General features: G+C 42.0%; 1 protein-coding gene across 1 annotated transcript in view; it reads right to left on the reverse strand.

Moving 5' to 3' along the window:
* FAR1 (fatty acyl-CoA reductase 1) overlaps positions 1–21,467 on the reverse strand; it is a 138,979-nt gene that overhangs the window by 26,771 nt on the left and 90,741 nt on the right. The window contains exons 5-8 of the mRNA XM_077460939.1: positions 8,839–9,016; positions 1,895–1,939; positions 359–477; positions 189–256 (exon numbers count right to left, since the gene is read on the reverse strand). Of these exons, the coding sequence (XP_077317065.1) occupies positions 189–256; positions 359–477; positions 1,895–1,939; positions 8,839–9,016 (410 nt within the window). The remainder of the gene's footprint in view (positions 1–188; positions 257–358; positions 478–1,894; positions 1,940–8,838; positions 9,017–21,467) is intronic.

The following is a 21,467-nucleotide window of genomic DNA, read 5'->3' on the forward strand; positions in this document are numbered from 1 at the left end:
AAAAAAAATGAAATGTGGAAATAAAACACTAGCACATTCAGCAGTGCATTCCATAACTGAGGGCTGCAAAGTTTCTGCAAATTAAGATCTATAAAATCAGCAGCAAATCTGGCCCAGGAATTAAGCTTTCCATTAACATTAAAGATTCTAAAGCATGTAATTTCAAGACAAAAAGGAAGAGGTCATACCAACTTCACCCCAGTGGAAAGGATTTGTGCCTCCGGTCGTACAATTGTACACTATAATATTTTTAGGCCTAAAAGAAAGATATGGAGAGATGACAATGGGCATTAGAGAGAAGTTACACAAGGTGGTTTCAAGACAGAGGTCAGTGCTGAATCTTTGACAAGCTCTGTACCTATTAACTCCGGAATACCAGGCAGCAGCTACCGTTGTGTTCACAACTACGTCTACTGGGATCAGATCTGCCACAGCATTGTTGGAAGCTCTCATGGTGCGCAGGATTCCCTTTCCTGCCTGTAAATTGTATAGAAGAAAGCATATGTTAAAATTATAATTTAGTTGCACATACATTCGAAATCAAACATCAAGATTTACTTTCGTTGGTTGGGAACAGGTAATGATAAAAGCAAACCCTTCATGAAAAAAAAAAAAAAAAAAACATGGAAGTGGTCATTGTTGACCCATTCTTCTGAAAATTGTTCACTGCCTGGATAGGTCACTGGTCCCGTGTGGGCAAAAAGAAAGAAATATCTTCGGGTGGATAGTGCCATTGATAGATGGTGGCAATGGGCCCTCTCTCGGATTGGGCTGCTACCTTTTCTGTGTGACCTTAAAGGTAATTTCAGCATGTAGACTTAGATAAAAAGAAAGGAGCGCCCGTTGTCCGGAGAAACGTGACTAAAATATAGTTCATGGACATTTAATAAAAATTAGCAACATTTACGTCAACCCAACAAGTTTAGGGTGAATATATGCCCCCTTCTTCAGGACTGGTGCTATGTACCATTTGGTGGGAAAGATTGCCACGAATGGTTAGGTTGAATCAAGGTTTCTGAATGACAGGCTGACAGCTTTCTTTGTAAAGGCAGCAAATTTGCGCGAAATGCGTTGGCTTGAAGTACATGTTGCTCAGTTCTATTAAAAGGTCCATGAACTAGACTTTAGAAGTTACATTTCTCTGGGGACCAGGTGCTCCTTTCTTTTGGTCCTCACAGAGAGAAAACACTGTAAATGTGTGGCCAGAAAGAACAGGATGGTGCTCCCTCCCATAGCACTAGGAGGCGCTGGTCCCAGCGGCTGCTCTGCTCTTGGGACTGGGTCATTACAGGCTGCAGAATTTTAGGACAACTTCTTTTTAAACGCAGTTTTGGACTACAAAATCTTTAAATGGAAAGAGATCCCTGCCTGAAAGGTGGTGTAGCACACTATACTGCTATACTATAGGACAGCATATTGTGCTTTTTGATGGAGGTCAATTTACACCACATGCGTTTTTTTTCTGCATCAAAAACACATTGAAAGTAAGTTATATGGTTTTCAATGGCATAATTCACAACAGTGCTTGCAGATCCAGTTAAAGTAGAACATGTTACATTTTTCCTGGACTGGATTGCTGTAAAATGCATCAAAAATTCATCAGAACACACACACACACACACACACACACACACACACACACACGTTCTTATTTAAGGTTAACAAAAAAAAATAAAAAATGCACTGCATCAAAAATGCACATGCAGAAAAGCATCTAGAACACATCTAGACTGGGTTTCTATGGCGTGAACTGGCCCTAAATGCTTTTGATTTTATGATTACATAACAGTATTATTTGGTACTTGTCACATCAGGTTGGAGTTTGGCTTTTCGAAAGCAGGCTCATTATTGCAAAAATATTTAAAATGGATAGATCTAAAATGATTCTACTTACCGCAATAAACAAACCACTTGGGCCATTGAAATTATCAATCCATCCCTGTTAAAAAGAATGAAACAAATATCTTCAATTATTACAAGTCTGCATTCGAGCACGGATATTGTAACCTGATAACACTATGATCAAATCTTGAGTCAAATACCACGCATTATTACTATACAGGACTTCTATAGCGCCAACAGTTTGCGCAGCGCTTTCAATGTTAGGGCAGACAGTACAATTACAATACAATTCAATACAGTAGGAATCAGAGGGCCTTGCTCGTTAGAGCTTACAATCTAAGAGGGAGGGTGAAGTGATACAAAAAAGGTAATAACTGTGGGGGATGAGCTGATGAAGACAATAAAACAACAGTTGTTAGGCGAGGGCAGGTTAAGCTTCTCTGAAGAGAAAAGTTCAGGCATAGCCTAAAACTGGATAGAGTTGGAGATAGTCGGATAGACTGAGGTAGTGAATTTCAAAAGATGGGAGAGGCTCAGGAGAAGTCCCAGAGGCGAGTATGGGATGAGGTGACGAGGAAGCTAGAGAGCAGGAGGTCTAGGGAGCAACAGAGGACAATTTGGTTGGTATTTTGAGACTAGGTTAGTGATGTAGCTGGGGCAGAGTTGGATGGCTTTGTGAGTTATTATTTTACATTTAATTAGTTGGGTGAATGGAAGCCAATGGAGGGATTATCAGTGAAGGGTAGCAGAAGCTAAGCGGTTTGTAAGGTGGATGAGTCTGGCAGCAGCATTCATGATGGACTGAAGGGGGGGATATTCTATCTAAAAGGTAAGCCAATGAGGAGGGAGTTGCAGAAGTCAAAGCGAGAGAACCAGGGAGTAAATCAGGAGCTTTGTAGTTTCATTGGTTTGGAACATATTTTATAGAGGTTGCGGAGGTTGAGGCGGCAACAAAAGTGATTGGATATGGGGCTGAAAGGAGAGTTCTAAGTCCAGGAGAAGACCTGCACCCTGGGCATGTGGGGATGGGTGCATGGTTGTGCCATTGTTCGACAGAGAAGTCAGGGGAAGAGGCACAGGAGGGAGAAAATACGAGCTTGGTTTTGGAAAAGTTAAAGCGAAGTTCCACCCAAAAGTGGAACTCCGGCTCATTTGTCTCATCTCCCCCTCAGGGTGCAATTAGCACCTTTCGTGGGGGAGGGGGGAAAGGATACCTGACAGTAATCCTGTTCCCACTTCGAGTCCAGGCCGTGGCCCGTGACATCACCGGGTGGGTTCCCTCCTCCTCTCCCTGTCGCCGGGCCAGTAGGAGAGTGGAGCAGAGCCTCGCGCATGTGCAGTAGGGTTTCCGGCATGAAGCCATAAGGCTACACTACTGGGTACCCTTACCCCCAATGGTGGCGACAGCACCCGACAGCTGATGGAAACATCAGCTGCGGTGCAGACATCGCTGGACTCCAGGACAGTTCCTCCAATTCCAGGACAGGTAAGTGTCCTTTTGTTAAAGGCCAGCAGCTGCAGTATGTGCAGCTGCTGGCTCTTTTTTTTTTTATGTTGATATCCAGACAACTATGTCTGTTAGTGATGTGTGAGGAGACTGATGGAGTGCGCTGATAATTTATGGAGCCAAGAACAGTGCAGCTGTTACCAAAATCCTTCATGTCTTCCTGAAGATTAAATGACCACAGGTGATCCTTGTCTGGTTGATTTGGGCAGAAGCACCATTCCCTTTGCCCAAGTTGTCACACAATATGCAAAAATGAAATGCCAAGCTAGAGTCTTATCTCAAAACTTCCTTTTGTGTACTTTAGCCTGCCACCACAAGAAATATCACTGACATTTTTCTAATTCATAGTGTTATTGCTGTATTAAGGACTTTCTGTGTTTTCCAAATTCATGAACAGGGAAATCTGTAAAAGAAAGCTCTAGGAAAGATCTCTAGAAGGACAACGGGAAGTATCTGTTAATTACACTTACCTCCATGGCAGAGACAACACTATCCTGAAAGTGTGCCTGGACCACAGCTCTACTGCTACCCCGTTTCCCCGAAAATAAGACCTAGGGTGATTGTCGGTGATGGCTGCAATATAAGCCCTAGCCCCCAAACAAGCCCTAGTTAAAGTCCTTCTAGGTCTTTTTTTAAGGGTAGGGCTTATTTTTGGGGAAACAGGGAAGGGCTTATTTGGGGGGTAGGGCTTATATTGCAGCCATCACCGACAATCACGCTAGGTCTCCTTTTCGGGGAAACAGGGTAGGGCAAGACTGCTGGTCTTTGGGCAATCTACTTCCTGTCCCTGCTATTTTCTCAATAGAATTAGTTGCTGCCAGTTGCAGTCACATAGATTTTTGCTGCCAATCTACTCTGCCAATTCAATAAAAAAAATTGCAGAGAAGGCAAACATTGAGCTAATGGTATTGCTGAGCTCCAGGCATAGTTTTAAAAGCAGGATATTAAAAAGCACAAAGCACAGAATGGAGGTAAATGTAATTAACACATTACACGTCCCTCTCACAGACCTTTCCAGAGAGATTTCCTGGAGCTATTCATTAAACTTGAAGAGTTTGAACTGTACATATAAAGTAAAACAATGACAATCATTGATTTGAAACGATAAAAAATGATGCTCTTTATCTCGGGACTGTTTGCGCTACGATATCTTAGCCAAAAGGAGAACTGGAGGGTGGAGCAGGTCTCCTACATCTTGACCTTTACCTTGCAGTGGCAGCCCAAAGCCGGATTGCCAACTGGTTTTTCTACATGCAAGCTAAACGTTGGGTTATTATCGAGCAGCATACTACTGCTTTACCACCAACATCCCTTCTCTTGCCCACATAGAACTTCCCTCCCTCTATTATAATAAGAAACAAACACAGCAGGATTTTGATTTAAACCATATAAAAGCCTTATAGGTTCTCAATAATAGTTAGGTATGCAAATTAGCCAACACTGCTAAATAGGCCAGAGAAGGGCAACAAAGTTTATATGGGGACTGGAGGACCTCAGTTATGAGGACTGACTACAATCATTAAACATATTCTCTCTGGAGAAGAGACGCTTGAGAGGAGATGTGATTGGCGATGTACAAATATATATGAATTTTGATTTACCCAATATGCGTTTACGCATTTTTCAATGTATCAATGTTTATAGCACAAGTCTCTTATTATTGAATGATTGATTGTTCACTATTGGGTAGCGCTATCACAACTTTTTCCGTTAATGATATACAAATAGCGCCGTGGCGATTCTGGCATAGGAAATAAACTATTTAGTCTCAGGGAGTGTAAGAAGACACAGGAGCAACTCAATAAATCTGGAGGATAAGCGGTTTAACCTTAAAGCGATTGTAAAGTCAGAAGGTTTTTATTCTTAATACATTCTATGCATTAAGATGAAAGGCCTACTGTGTGTAGCAGCCCCACTAATACTTAGCTGAGCCCCATCTATATTCAGCGATGTTGCAGGAGTGTCTCATCTCCCCCGGAATCCCTTCCTCATTTGTGCAAATCCACTACACAGAGCAGGCAAGTATAACATTTTAATTTTATTTTTTTTGGAGTTAGAAAATAACAAACAAGACTTTGCAATCACTTTACACTATGTAGGGGGTTTTTCACTGTCAAGGCGGTAAGGATGTGAAATTCACTTCCACAATTGGTAGTGTCAGCAAGAAGTATTGATAGTTTCAAAAAACTCTTGGACATGTATCTTAGCAAACAGTATATAAAGGATACAGGAAAGAATTATGAACAGACGCCTACACAGGTTGAACTGGCATCTTTATTCAACCTTACCAACCATGCACCCATGTAAAGTTGGCCTGGGCATGTAGATATCAATGATCTCCAGTTATGCCTTATTGGTACAGCAGATTATAACATTTTAAAAATCTGTTTCACCAAGTCAGTAGCCTTTACTTAACCACTTAAGCCCTCCCTGGACCATTTGGCTGGCAAAAGACCAGAGCGTTTTTTTGCGATTCGGCACTGCGTTGCTTTAACTGATAATTGCGCTGTCGTGCGACGTGGCTCCCAAACAAAACTGACCTCGTTTTTCCCCACAAATAGAGCTTTCTTTTGGTGGATCACCTCTGCGGTTTTAATTTTTTACGCTATAAAAAAAAAATAGCAACAATTTTTAACCTTTTTGCTATAATAAATATCCCCAAAAAATATATAAAAACACATTTTATCCTCAGTTTAGGCCGATACGTATTCTGAAAAAAAAAAAAAAAAATCGCAATAAGCATTTATTGATTGGTTTGCGCAAAAGTTATAGCATCTACAAAATAGTTTCATGGCATTTTTATCTTTTTTTTTGTACTAGAAATGGCAGCGATCAGCGATTTGTATCGTCACTGGGACACTATGGTGGACAGACTGGACACTTTTGGCGCTATTTTGGGACCATTTACATTTATACAGCGATCAATAACATTGATTACTGTGTAAATATGACTGGCAGTGAAGAGGTTAACCACCAGGGAACGCTGTAGGGGTTAAGTGTGTCCTAGGGAGTGATTCTAACTGTGGGGGGGGGGGGCTATGTGCGACACGACACTGATTAGTGTCAGTGTCACTAGGCAGAACAGGGAAATGTGTGACATCAAAAATTGCAATAATCGCAATTTTATTCTCTAGGGTTTCTGCAAAGAAAAAAAAAAAAAGACGACGTATAATGTTCGGGGGTTAGAAATCATTTTCTAGCAAAAAATGCTGATTTAAACTTTTAAACTAAAAGTGCCAGAAGAAGCCTGGTCTTAAACCAGTTAAAGCTGTACTCCGGGCAGAACAAATAGGCTCCATGCACACTGGAGCTCATAAACTGCAGTTTATTGGAGTTTGGGCGTTTTTTTTTAAAGCCCATAAACTCCACTCTATGTTAGCCTATGTGTCCATGCACACATGGACGTTTTTCAGCTTTAATGAGCAGTGGAGTTTATGGGCTTTTTTCTGAACGCCACAAATTCGCGTTCAAAGTGCCGTTTTTCACCGCCAAAAAACGACAAACGCCGATAAACGCTCATAAACGCGCGTTAATTAGTGTTCGGCATTCTATTTTTTCAATGCATTGTGGGAGTTTGGAATGTACTGTGGGATTTTTGGAGTGTCCTCTGTGTATTTTTATTGAAAACGCCCATAAACGCTAACGCTAATAAATGCTCATAAACGCTCATAAACGCTAGTACAAAACGCTGTTAAAAGCAAGTTTTTCAACCAGCGTTTTCTGCCAGCAATCTGGCGTCCAGAAAAAGCTTTTTTGAGCTTCAGTGTGCATGGAGCCATACTGTCTAAATGCAAGCAGCATGTGTGTTTGTTGAATCTTTGTGCATTTCCTCCACATACTTGCTGTAACCCAGTATGAACCAACTCCTGTACTTTCCCCTATACTGGAGGGTTTTTTGTATAAAAGACTGGTCAGTGCGGCTCCCTTTCCTAGTGCAGGTGACTGGTCTTGCCTCCATTCTCTCCTGTAGTTTTCTGCAGGCGGCTTGTCGTGGGAAGACCTGCTGGGACCTACTCACAGCTCTGCTCTCTCTACAGACCATCAAAAACGGTGACTTCTACCTTTACAAAGAAATATCCGGGTTTGCAAAGGCAATTGGTATAAACAAACTGGATTTATATCCTTTGTGGCTATTGAGGGATATATTTAACCACTTCCCGACCAGCACACGATACGACGATGTACGTCGACAGAATGGCACGGGCAGGCATATTGGCGTACAGGCATGTCCAATATTCAATGCCGCCCTGCCATCGGGAGCGCGCCGGCGGCGGCACGCTCCCGCGCTGGTCGGGACCCCCGGGAGTCCGGTCGCGGGACCCGTGGACTCGATCGCCGCGGGCATCCCCGCGATCGTCTCACGGAGCGGCTGAATGGAGGAAATGCTGTGTAAACAACATTTCTCCATTCTGCCTAGCAACTAGTGACGCTGATCTCTGCTCCATGTGATTGGAGCAGAGATCAGTGTTCACTAAATGAAAGCCCAACCCCCCCACAGTTAGTAACACACCCCTAGGAACACTTAACCCCTACACTGCCACCCACTGGTTAACCCTTTCACTGCCAGTGTCATTTACACAGGAATCACTGCATTTATATAGCAGTGATTACTGTATAAATGACAATGGTCCCAAAAATGTGTCAAAAATGTCCGATGGGTCCCCCACAATGTCGCAGTCACAATAAAAATCGCTGATCGCCGCCATTACTAGTAAAAAAATAAAAATAAAAAATTATTAATAAAAATGCTATCAAACTATCCCTATTTTGTAAACGCTATAACTTTTGCGCAAACCAATCAATCGCTTATTGCGATTTTTTTTACCAAAAACACGTAGAAGAATACGTATCGGCCTAAACTGAGGGGAAAAAAAGTTTTTTTATATATTTTTGGGGGATATTTATTATAACAAAAAGTAAAAAATAATGTGTTTTTTTCAAAATTGTCGCTCTATTTTTGTTTATAGCGCAAAAAATAAAAACCGCAGGGGTGATCAAATACCACCAAAAGAAAGCTCTATTTGTGGGGAAAAAAAGGACGTCAATTTTGTTTGGGAGCCACGTCGCACGACCGCGCAATTGTCAGTTAAAGCGACGCAGTGCCGAATCGCAAAAAGTGGTCTGGTCTTTGACCAGCAAAATGGTCCGGTCTGCAAGTGGTTAAATAAATTTACATTTTTGCCCCTGGAACTTAGATTAAACAAATATTGTAAAAACAAAGGCAAATGTTGGAAGATAGATTAGTGACAACAGCTTTAAAAAAAAAAAAAAAAAAAACGGTTTATATTTCCTTTAATAATCAATCATAAAACAAAAACATTTGTCAATGTACTTTAGCTTTCTGAACCCGAATGAGGGTTAACACAAGTATGCAATTCTCTACTTCAATTTAAAAGCAAAGCTGTAAGTCAATAATTTACAAAAATGCACCACTAGAGAAAGGAGAATGTGAACTGTAAGAAAACAGGACAGACGAGATAATTACTTACAGGGAACGGTTCCTTCCAGCTGGCTCCAACAATGGATGGTCTGACAATGGCTATATTCAGCTTATGCCCCTCCTGTTGCACTATATACTCTGCCAGGGCTTTTGTGTATGTGTACGTGTTCGGCCTGTCCCCTATGAGTTTTGGAGTTATGTCGTTCACCAGGCCGTCCTCCATCCATCTATAAAATGAAAGCAAAATATGGCTTTAGCATTGTTACAGAACAGCTAAGTGATTGTATAAATCGAACACACAATTCTTTGTACTGTGAAGTGAGATCAATCAATAAAAATATCCAAACTATTCTGTCATTTGAAAGAGGTTATTGCAGATATATGAGGACAATGGTAGGTAAATGACCATTTCTTCTCATCACATGGACTCTCAGCAGACTATCCTCCATAGCAGAGTTGAGCTTTACCTCCATTGTCAGCAGGTCTCAGTCATCCAACTGTATTCTCTACATTTCTATCCTTAATAAAAAAGAAAAAGAGAAACTTCCCGTTGTGCTCCTGGAGGTTTTGCCCATGTGTCCTGTGAGTAGTAAGGGCACACAGCAGAGCCCAGATCCAGGTGATCAGCTGCTCACAGCACATGGGGACTCTCAGACCCGACTTGTTGCCCACAAGATATTCATTATACAACTACTACTTTAGATACGTAGATTTGATTTTGGACTATTGATGGTTTATTTTTTCCTGGTAACCTGATCACTCTTAAGGCAAAGGATAGTCTACACATCACTGGTCATAACAGTACCCCACAGGCAGGCATAATATACAGTATTAGGCTGCATTCACAACTAAGCGTAGCGTTTTCAAGCAGAAAATCGTGCAAATTTACACCAATGTTAAAAGAAGAAAAAACGCCCAAATCTGCTCAATTCGCGACAAAAAGGGGTCCGGAACTTGTTTGAGCTTCAGGCGTTCGGCTTCAGGCAACATGGAGTGGAGATGTGATCCATCTCCATTGAGAATAATAGATTTTTTCCCCTCCAGCGTTTTGTAGCTTCAGGCTTCAAGCTACAAAATGCTCAGGTGTGAATGGGGTCTTAAAAAGTGTTACTAAACCCAGGACCCTGCATCCACTATATCTGGTCTCCCACAGTACATGGAAATACAATTATTTTTGTAAATATAAACTACTAAATACCTTTTCTCATCAGCCGTATATAGCAGTCTTGTGACTTCTATCAGTGTCTAGTTAAAGCTTGTAGGAAGAGTTTTCATTCTACTCTGACTGTCCTATGAGGATGCATGACCCCTGACTAGACAGTGCTGATTGACCCTGTGCTGATCACATGCATCCTCTTAAGAAAAAAAAAAACACTCTAGCAATACACACCAAACTGAGCATGTGCAGACTGCCCCCAAGGCTCTGTACTATCAGGAGATGGATTAGGGACAGTAAAAGTGGAATATCAGAGAAGACAGGATCAAACAGCCTTTTTACGCAATGCAGAGGATTAATCCCTTAGGTTTGACAGCAAGTATAACAAGCATGCTTTACTGCATATACGCACACCGATTTTACTGTTGTGGGTTTAGTAACACTTTAAGGGCTCACCAAAATATGTTACAGAAGTCATCAATCTTGGAGCCCGAGACCAGTACCAGTCTATGACCTGCAAGTTATCACAGCAGGAAGTGAGTGGCAGGTGAGTGAGCAAAGCTTTACCTGTATTTTCAGCCACTGACATTGCCTGCAATTACCACCTGAGCTCCGCCTCTTGTCACACCAGCTGTGGCATTAGACTCTCACAGGACTACGAATCCCACTATAATCTGGGCATGTGAGGGATCTAGGTTGTGTGCTCTTCTGAATCTAATGCCTGGTGATCTGAGGTGGAATTGAGGCAGTGATGGGGAGCGACTGCAAATACAAATTATTATTTGTGAATAAATCAAGTAAATCGTCTTTGTCCTTACTAGAAGAGGATCAACTGCTTGAGATCGCAAAGTATGGTAGCCTTAAAAGCACGTTTGAGACAACTTCAAATATCCTGAGATTGCCACAAAAGCCCTGCTTCCATTTCCAACATCCTATCTTTGGGAGGCTGGGTTTTCAGTGACAGCAACAAAAATGCGATAACGGGGAAGACTGATCAACACACTTGTCACTGTCTCCCCCCACCCCATATTGCCCAAGACTGTCTGATTCTGCATTATAGCGAGTTGCATAAAATAATTTGACATACACACACATTTTTTTTATATATACATACATACATACATACACATACATATATATATATATATATATATATATATATATATATATATATATATATATATATATATATATATATATATTACACACACACATACATATATACATACACACATACATAAATACATACATACACACATAAATACATACATACACACATAAATACATACACACATATATACACACACACACGCATTATTTTATACACACACAATGTGATCATAATAAAAATGCACATTAAAAGTAATGCGCTTAAATCATCCCAAAACCACAGTCACCACCCCAATCGGTCTGTCTTTCACAAGAAAAAAAAAAAAAACAGTCCCTGGTGACAAAAAAAAGTTTGGGGAGTGCTGCGTTACAACATAATTTCCAATAAATTCTCCATAAATGTATCTAAAGGTTGTGCGACCATCTATCTGGGTAGAAAACATTTAAAGCGGTAGTAAACCCCAAATTTTCACTTTGCATTTCATTTTGTAGTTTGTTATTAAGAATGAATTGCCATGAGTAATTTTTACTGTACCCGCTTCCTGTCCGTGTTATCGATATTTTGTCGAGTCATTGTGTCTAACGCGCATGCGCCGTATCCTCCATTCCGGCAAGCCGAGACCCTGCCGGAAAGATTCATCGTCTATGTCAGGGCTGCGTCATTTCCTGTTTTAGACGTCAGCCCCGACATCCCGCGATACTTCATCAGAATACATGCACCAATGTGTCTTTAGCATTTGCTTAAACAGCATGCTCCAGGAGGTAGGGTCACTCCTTCCTGAAGCACGCTGTGATTATTTTCCGGAAACGAAGAAGAGGCTTGAATATCTTTTTACTAGTGTGCAATGCGTGGGATTATCAAGACAAGGACGTTCTGTGGGCGGAAATACAAATTGATTCAGATGCGGAAGACCACAGTGAATATGGCACCGGCGAATATGCTGAAATAACGTTTGGATGATTAAGAATATATGCAGTAAGTTAACACACACACACACTATATATATATATATATATATATATATATATATATATATATATATATATATATATATAGTGGTCATTCGATTCATAATTAATTTGCCTTTCAGAATATTATAAATATATTATTGATGTGGGTGGGATTACTACAGCTTTAATGTCAACTTTACACAGAAAAAAAAGGGAGGTTTATGGCCGACAATTCTGACAAAAGCTACGCTTTATAGTAGATTTCCCTTATATCATTATCAATCGGTTTTAAAAGAGCCACAGTGGAGTTTTCAAAAGGGATCAAATACAGTTTTCCAGTATGAAAGATTACAAATATACTATACAAATTAAATTGTACAGCATTTTATCCTCTCATACATTACAAGGTTAAAATGTAACAATTCTTCTGTGTATTACATATCTATGGAAACAAGAAAAAAACGACAGCTAATTGCGTTCATGCGGAACACCACCCAGCCTTCCACACACACTTATCTGACACGTGCAGTATTTGTTTTAGAGGTAGAGTATATAGAGGTCAAGTAACAGGTAAAAGGAGGGCGGGCTGAAAGGAGAGAATGTGGTATTCCTAAAGCGGAGTGAAAAATGTTGCATTACAGCTTTTAAAATGGGTCATGAAGCCTGAAATTCCAACCAATAAATTGTACATACAAAGCATGCAGAGTGTGCACGTCATCATGACTTGGAGCAACAAAACAAAATATCTCAACACTTAAGCCCCATAAACACTATCAGTTTTTCTGCTGAGTTTTTCCAAAACCATATAATATGAGGTCAAACCTTAGGAGTTTCAATTTGTATGCAATCAGGCAGGTCCTTCCACTACATGATTTTGGTAAATCTGAAGGAAAAACTCAGCAGAAAAACAGATAGTGTGTATGGGGCTTCAACATTGTAGGACATCCCACAGAGGCTGCATGTTACATAACAGCAGTTCTGTAAAATCGGAGGATTTTTAACCGGTAGACAAGTGCAAACCTTTTCAGTTTTCTTCTCAATATTTTAATCATGGCTAGATAAAATAGAATACACATGCACACATTGACTGGAAGACCTTCCTACCATCCAAGATAACCTTTACTGCATTGAGTAGTCATTCCCACTGCAGTTTTGATCTTCCTGAAGGGCCTCTCTCTCTAGTTTAACCACTTTCCGACCTCTGGCCGTCATATGACGTCATGGGCTTTCAGTGGAGATATCTGAATGATGCCTGCAGCAACAGGCATCATTGGGATATCAATCTTTTCCGCCGATGGGAATACCATTTCACGAGCACAATTGAAAGCCATGCAAAGAGCGTTGGGACATCGTAGATGTCAGATTGTGCTGTTGCAGGGTGGGTTGTGGGTGTGTTGAAGGGCGGGTTTTTCCTTTGGTGCAATCCATCCTTACACACAAGCAAAACCTGCCGTTCAACATGCCAAACCCGCCCTGCAACCAGACCTTGAGCAAACTGCAAACCCCCAGCACAACAGCGAGTCACAATATGACAAATGCGGAATCCCTCCGCTGTTTGCATAGCATTAAATTCTGCCCGTGAAATGGTATTTCCAGTCGAAAAAAGGCTCCTACGTTGTGCGCATGCGATATGGTGACGTCACTCCAGCTGATCGGGAAATCAGCTGGAGTGCCATTCCATTCTGCGCATGCGTGGGCACTTTGACAGTGGGCACATATCGACAGAACACAGAGGATTCCTTCACTGTAAGATCATAGTGGCTGTTCAGCCGCTTGATCATTCTTACAGGCAGTGGGAGGGGACGTCCCCCACCTCCCGACACCCTCCGATGCGTCTCCTGGGTCACCTGTATGATCAGCGGACCGGAGAATAAGGAATCCACTGCCGGCAGAAGTTAGCCATAGAGATTTCTGAGGGACAGATGGTCCGGGGACTAAACAAAGCCAGGGACTCGGCAGGGAAGGCTGGGATAGTGAATTCTTTTTTTTTTTATCTCAAGCATTCCTTGTAGTTGTCACAAAAGTGATAAACATTTATTTATTTTTTTTAAAGTGAGCTTGCAAGCAGAAGTGAGCGCATACAAAGGTAAACAACGTTCAAACCACACATGTGAGATATCACCGTGAACATAAGAGCAAGAGCAATAATTCTAGCACTAGACCTAACTCTAAACATGTAACCTGTAAAAAAAACAAAAAAACGTAATGCGTCATCTATGCAGATCATCATCTGTCACATAGAAAAAAATTGGGCTAACTTTACAGGGTTTTTTTTATTTGTTTATTCATGAAAGTGTTTTTTTTCCCCAAAAAAATTGCGTTTGAAAAATTGCTGCGCCAATTTCTGTGTGACAAAAAAAAAAAGTTGCAATGACCGCCATTTTATTCCCCAGGGTCTCTGCTAAAATAATATATATATATATATATATATATATATATATATATATTATTTATTATGTTTGGGGGTTCTGAGTAATTCTTTTTTTTTTCATGTAGGAGAGGAGTGCTGGAATTCTCCCAGCTGGTAAGGGGTTAAAGTTTCTTGACATGGTATTTTTTTTATCCAGAGGTTGTTACCTACCCACCAGAGCCAGCCTAAATGTACTCAAGCAACATGACTGATAAGATACCAAAAAAATGGCATGTGTGTATATGTTTTCTTCTTTAAAATGTATCCCTCTGCCTAATGCACTGGCCTTCTAACCTGCTGCCCATGTTACCATGTGAGATTTTAGATTCCTTAAAGTAGTACTAAAGACAAAACATTTTAATTTTGCACAGAGTAAGGGGGGAGGGGGGGGGGGGGTTATAACCCCTCTAAGATTTGTTTTTGTCATCTGTATCCCATGGGAGAGATTTCCCTTCGCTTGCTAGAGAGGGTTTGTCTCTCTAACTGGGTAACAGACAGCAATTAAAACCTGTCAGGTGTTCTAACACTTTCCACTCAATCCAAAACAAAATAAATGGTTTGCCTTTAGTTATATCTTACGCCCTATTCACATTCGTGCGACTTGTCATTCAACTTTGGGCATCAAAGTCGCATGATAAATAGTAGGCCACGTTTTCCAATAACCAAGTGACTTAAAGCCGCAGTAGTTTCAAAGTAGTTCCTGCACTACTTTGGTACAACTTTCATGGAACTTGAGGGCCATAGACTTCAATGTTAACCCTCAAAAGTGGCATGAAAGTCTGAATGTTTTACATGCAACAAAGGGTCCGACTTTGCAGAGGGACAACAATTTATATCCAAGTTGCAGCCATCCAATGTTGCATCAAAGTGTCACTCCAAAGTCACACGACTCCAAGTCGTACAAGTGTAAATAGATTTGACAATGAAAAAAGTCAAGGCCAGCCATTCTCTGCTCCTGGTACATACTGGGTTGCTGTCTAGCTCGAGCTGACTGGTTCCTGAATTAAGAATTAATGTGACATTCCACATTCTTTCCAGGTTGTTTATAAGGCTGGGTTCACACTGCTGCGGCTAGGAGACCCGGATGTGATTCGCACGGCACTGCAGTGCAAATCACATCCGATCTCTGTGCGATGCGAGTTCAGCCATACAGATAGTATGGCTGAATTCGCATCGCACCCGCCACAAACTCGCACGGGACCCTTTTTTTGGTCCGCAGGAGAATCAGATCGCATGGGTGTTCACACCATGCGATGCCTGTCCGAGTTTGCAGATCGCACTGCGATATGCGAACTGATCTGGGGGTGTCATTAAGGTTTCACTGACACTCCCAGCAGTCCGTATAGGGCAGTGTGAACTGCCGGCGGGAGGCATGCGATGCGGGAACCAGCCGCGGATTCGCGGCGTTCCCGCATCGCTTCAGTGTGAACCCAGCCTCAAACACTGCAAGGATTTTGGCAAGCGTTGTAGATTCTTAGATGGTTTCATTCTTTGAGGAATCTAGGAGTAGTGGACCTTTGTGTCCAAACAGATCAGTAAATGGGATGGTCTACCTATTCAATTTACAGAACCGGCGTTTTCTGAATAGTGAAAACATCCACCCTGGTGACCTCTGAAGACGTGTAGAATCCTCGGAAAGTATCTCACCAAAAGGAACTGAATAAGGAAAACCTGAATTATTTGACAACAGGCTCTGGCTAGTTTGCATACCCAATATTGAGGACCTATAAGGCTTTTATTTGGTATACTGTTAAAAGGCGAACTCCACTTTCACCAAATAAAATAAATATGTATAGCGTATACAATTGTGTCTTAAGTCATATTGTTATTAAAAATCATCTTTGCTTTTCAATCTCCAGCACTGTCATTTGATATAAAATGCAATATGGCTACCTGGAGGTGTCCTGTACACAGATGGTGCACAGGACACCCTCCCAGAAGTCTGCACTAAGATAAAAGACAGATTTTTGGCATCACCCACACAAAAATGTTATTTTTGGTGATATATTCCCAAAGGGAAATCACATATAAGGCTGGGTTCACACTGCTACAAACAACGCTCCGACATTGGGAGCTCAAGTCGCATGACGCGTGAAAATCAAGGTTTCCCCGTGGGAGACGCCTTAACTATTCCAACAAAGTCGGTCCAACTTTGAAAATGCTCCTGCACTACTTTGGTCCGACTTTGATCCTACTTCATCCCATTGAATATCACTGAAGTTGGATCAAAGTCGGATCGCCGTCTTGACTGATTTGACTTTGGCATGCGACTGGTTATCGGATGATCTTGAAGGGGAACTCCACAGCAAAATTAAAAAAAAAATAAAAAAGGGCATGAGGGAAGAGCATACCAGGCCTTTCAGTCTGGCAAGGATTTTATAGAAACCCGCCATGCCGTAAAAACGGCGTGGAAGCGCCCCCCCCCCCCCCCCACCAAAAAAAAAAATCCATACCAAACCCTCATCACACGTGCACACAGCCCAGCAGGTCAGGAAAGGGGGTGGGGGATGAGCGAGCACATAGAATGGGGGGCTGGGATCTGGGGGCTTCCAGATTCTGATAACCCCTCCGCCCGCAGACCCCAACAACCAAGGGCCTGTCGGGCAGAGGCCCTTGTCCTCATCAACACGAGGACATGGTGCTTTGGTGTGTGTGTGGGGGGGGGGGGGAGGGCACGGGGCCCCCCCTGCCCCAAACCACCCCCCCCCCCCATGTTGAGGTCATGCGGCCTGGTACGGTTCAGGAGGGGGGTGCTCGCTCATCCCCACCCCCTTTCCTGACCTGCCGGACTGTGTGCTCCTATGATTTGGTATGGATTTTGGGGGGGGGGGGGGGGGGGGGAGACACAGGGCAAAGTCAGATCCAAAGTGATATGACTGTTGTGTCGTACCAGTGTGAACCTGGCCTAAAAGGGATGCAGACCCTGCCACTTTCCCCACTGTCCTGCAGGTGCAGCAGATGATTGATAATTATAAAACCACCACTTTAGATTCACTCTGTACATGGGCTCAAATATCTATTTCTTCTGCAATATAATGTAAGAATCTTCAAAAAAGTTTGCTAAAAATCCCTGTAATGTAAATGACCCAGAGGGGAATTTTTTTTTTATCACAACAAAAGTGGAGTTAATCTTTAAGGACAGTGCTGGGGATGCCTGAAATGTAACCTCCATTCTACTCATACTACAGAGAAGGGCAATGAGTCAGTCACTGGGGGTTCTATAGAAGTGATACAAGCATGGTCGCAACTGAATTTTTTTGACATTTTTAGAAAAACTTACTAGCTGCAGACTGAAAAGGAAAGATATTTGAAAAGACATTAGGAAAGAGTTATGGCAATTTTAATGCTTATAAAAAAATTTTAAAAAAAATATTTCAAAGTGGATCTTTCCGTTAATTGGCTGGAAGGAGCACAATATAAAACTAAGTAGCCCCAGCTTGCCATCCCTCTGATATCAACACTGACAAGAGCTGCATTTGTTGACCGACTACAGATATCAGACAGCTGTGGGTGATCTCTTGAACTGACCCCTCTGCCCAGTTTCAGTAGCCTATTTTTATACTTAGTGCTAAAGAGTATGAAACAGAGGAGTAATTATAGAAGGCTTGGCCTTGACGTTTGATTCCCTCCCGCCAACAGTCCTTGTATTAATTCCCTCTGGCATCATGAAAAGAAGCCAAGAAAAGCATAGCATGCAATTACCTTGCTAAGTCACCTTTGTTCCAAGGCTGAGGCACTTGTAAAAGGCTTTATGAAAATGATATTGAGAGCAAAAACTGAAAGAAAAACTGGCTTTTTTCTGGATATGCACTGCTGTGCCAGAGAGGGTTGGCACAATACTATATCCTTTATGCAAGATTTAATATTGGGGCTTAACATACGACGGATGTATTGCTGGGCTGCACTGTATAAGATTGCCATTGACAGAAGAATAGCAAACTTGGGAAAAGAATATCATGAAGGCAGAGCTGATAAAGACTAGAACTGCATGAGATATGCAATTAGAGGACCTCCAGCTGTTGCAAAACTACAAGTCCCATCATGCCTCTGCCTCTTGGTGTCATGCTTGTGGCTGTCAGAGTCTTGCTATGCCTCATGGGGCTGCAACAGCTGGAGGTCCGCTAATTGCATATCCCTGCAATATACTATGAAATTCACTAATTTAAACCACCAAAATAAATGCAATGTTAAAAACCTAAGTTACTTGAAGCATAACTGCACGCAACATGTATAAATAAATCAAAATGAAGACAGTGAAATGATAAACGAATCATGCATCACTTCTCTGCTTATTAGATAAAAGCACAACTCCATGCCTCAAGGAATTCTTTTGTGACAGCCGACACCAACAATGCACCAGAAAAACAGCCCGTTTGATGAAAAGAAGGTCAGAAAATGCTGTTTAGATTCCTCAGGAGAGCCGCAGTTAAATGGCAATGCCGTTTGAAGCCTTAAGGCCTGGTTCCCATCTATGTGGTTTCTGGCAGCTGCGTTTGCTCCGCCACAGCAGCCCATTATTATTATACAGGATTTATATGAGGCCAACAGTTTACGCAGCTCTTTACAATATAAAAAAGGGGGACCGTCCAGTAACCATGCAATGAAATACAAGAGGGTTAAGAGGGCCCTACTCATGTGAGCTTACAATCTAAAAAGGTTGTGGCAAGCGACAGTGAGAGACAGAAAAACAACAAAAACATTCAGAAAAACGCATTTAATTTTGAATTTAATTCGCTGGGCAACTAGAAGCAAGTGTAGAGATTTGAATCGGCTGCTGTACCTCCTAAAACAAGCAGGGAAAAGGTTAATGCACCTTTTCCAAAAATGTGGTCGCAGGGAAACTGCCAAATACAACTGGGTTCCCAGTATGAGAAACCGTGCAGTGGTTTCCGGTGTGTGGGGTTGCCAGTAGGATTAAAGCGGTTGTATACCCTTATTTTAGATTTTTACCTGCAGGTAAGCCTATAATAAGGCTTACCTGTAGGTAAAATTATTATTATACACCATTTACATAGTAGGTTGAAAAAGACACAAGTCCATCCTAATGGCGTCAACAGTTTACGCAGCGCTTTACAATGTAGAGGTGGGACAGCACAATTACAGTACAGTTCAATACAGAAGGGACAGGAGGGCCCTGCTCTTAGAGTTTACATTCTAAAGGGAGGGGGTGGTGGTACAAAGGTAATAGATGCAGGCTATGATTTGATGGGGGTTTAGGAGATATTCACTTTGCATGCAGCTGCTGATGTCATCGGCGCATGCGCTGTGAATGCCCAGGTGAAGGTCTGTCAGACGCTGCTGGACTTTGCCTGGAAGAAGACTCCCAGCACCGGAGCCGTGCACCCGGAAGAAACACAGAGGGCAAAATGTCAGCTTCCTCAGCATGGACCGGGCTGCGATACAGGGACCTCGTTCTAAGGCAAGTATTTCATAATGATCTAGTATGCGGGTGTATACTAGCTCATTATGCCTTTGCCTTACAGGGTTCCCCCTCCCCTTTTTGCATGTGCGGGTATACAACCGATTTAAAATGGTTGTAAAGCCTAAACATTTTAAACCTTAATGCATTCCTTGTATTAAGTTGAAAAATGTTTAGGTGTCAGCATCCCCCTCACCCTCCTTTTACTTAATTGAGCCCTCATTCGATCCAGCACTGTGCACGTCTGCAGGGAAAGGAAAGGGAAAAGGAAAGGAAGGGCAAGGAAGGGCAAGGAAGGGCAAGGAAGGGCAAGGAAGGGCAAGGAAGGGGAAGGAAGGGGAAGGGAAAGGAAGGGAAAGGACCTCGTCGGGAGCGTGTTCAATGCTGCTTCACAGAAGAATCTGAGCTATTAACCCCTGCCATGCTAGACGTTCAGCAGCAGAAAGAGGACAGGGCTTCCCTGCACTGATGATTTCTGCAGGAACTTGCTACCATTGCTGAACTCTTCCTTGTTATAATGGGTCAGTTTCTCTATTGAATTGCAGTGTAATGTGGATAGTAGTAAAAACAGAATTCCCTTAGCTTGTTGCACACAAACTTATGATTCAGTCCAGTACATGAACATGCACTGCAAGATAATTAATAGTTTATACAAAAGAAAACTATGTAGGTATTTGGGGTGTTAAACATTCCAAAAATGAGATAGGGGTGAGTCCAAAACTGCCCGATAGTGAGATAACTGGAGTGGGACTAAAAGAGAACATATGCACGATTCCTCTTGTACCCTCTGATTCCTCTGGTACCAAATTATAATGTAACTGTAATGTCTGCCCTCATGTTGTAAAGCGCTGCGCAAACCGCTATATAAAACCTGTATAATAATAAGAAGCAGCATGTTTGATATATATACAAACACACACACACGGTTCAAGGTACTTAAGTTACGCTCATTTTTTACCCAAATGTATCCTAACCATCTACTCTGGTAACCACATAATACATTTGGAACCCGTTTAAGAGCCAGTTCCTTCCACTCCTCTCTTATAAGAGATCTTCAAGCTTAACTCCAAATTCCTTTGTACCCGACTTTAATGGAATGATCAATCCCAGCATAGATCTGTACCAGGTTTCTCTGTTGTCTGCAGATCCCCTGATATTCTAGGTTTAGTTGTGGCTTTGTATCATGAGACACTCTGTATATCCCGCTGATAGACACTGTCCCTTCCACAGCCACTTACTACAGCAGCTAGTCTAACACTCCCCTTTGTAGTCTTTCAGACTCTGCAAATTATGTAATTTCCCCTCAGAGCTCTGATGGTGGGTGGGATTGAATAAATTCTAATTGACATTTGATCCCACCCAGTCACACCTACAGGAGGAGTCCAAACCTACCACGTCCCACCTCACAGATCACAGCATTATTTAAGAAAACCTGCTGCTGGGCAGGATTGAATGGATAACAATTAGAATTCAATTCTGACCAGTTAAATATGCCGACCAGTGTGAACAGGGAGAGTCCGCACCCCTCAGACCTCGCCCTCCCAGAGCCTTGCTCTCTGTGAAGAGATTCATGTACACGTTAAGGAAACCCCATTCATATTAACCTCCCATAGCCCTTCCTCTGAATTCTTT

This window comes from Lithobates pipiens, unplaced genomic scaffold (genome assembly GCF_037356315.1).
Source record: "Lithobates pipiens isolate NorthernLeopardFrog02 unplaced genomic scaffold, aLitPip1_a1.2 Scaffold_10, whole genome shotgun sequence".
NCBI classification, from domain to species: Eukaryota; Metazoa; Chordata; class Amphibia; order Anura; family Ranidae; genus Lithobates; species Lithobates pipiens.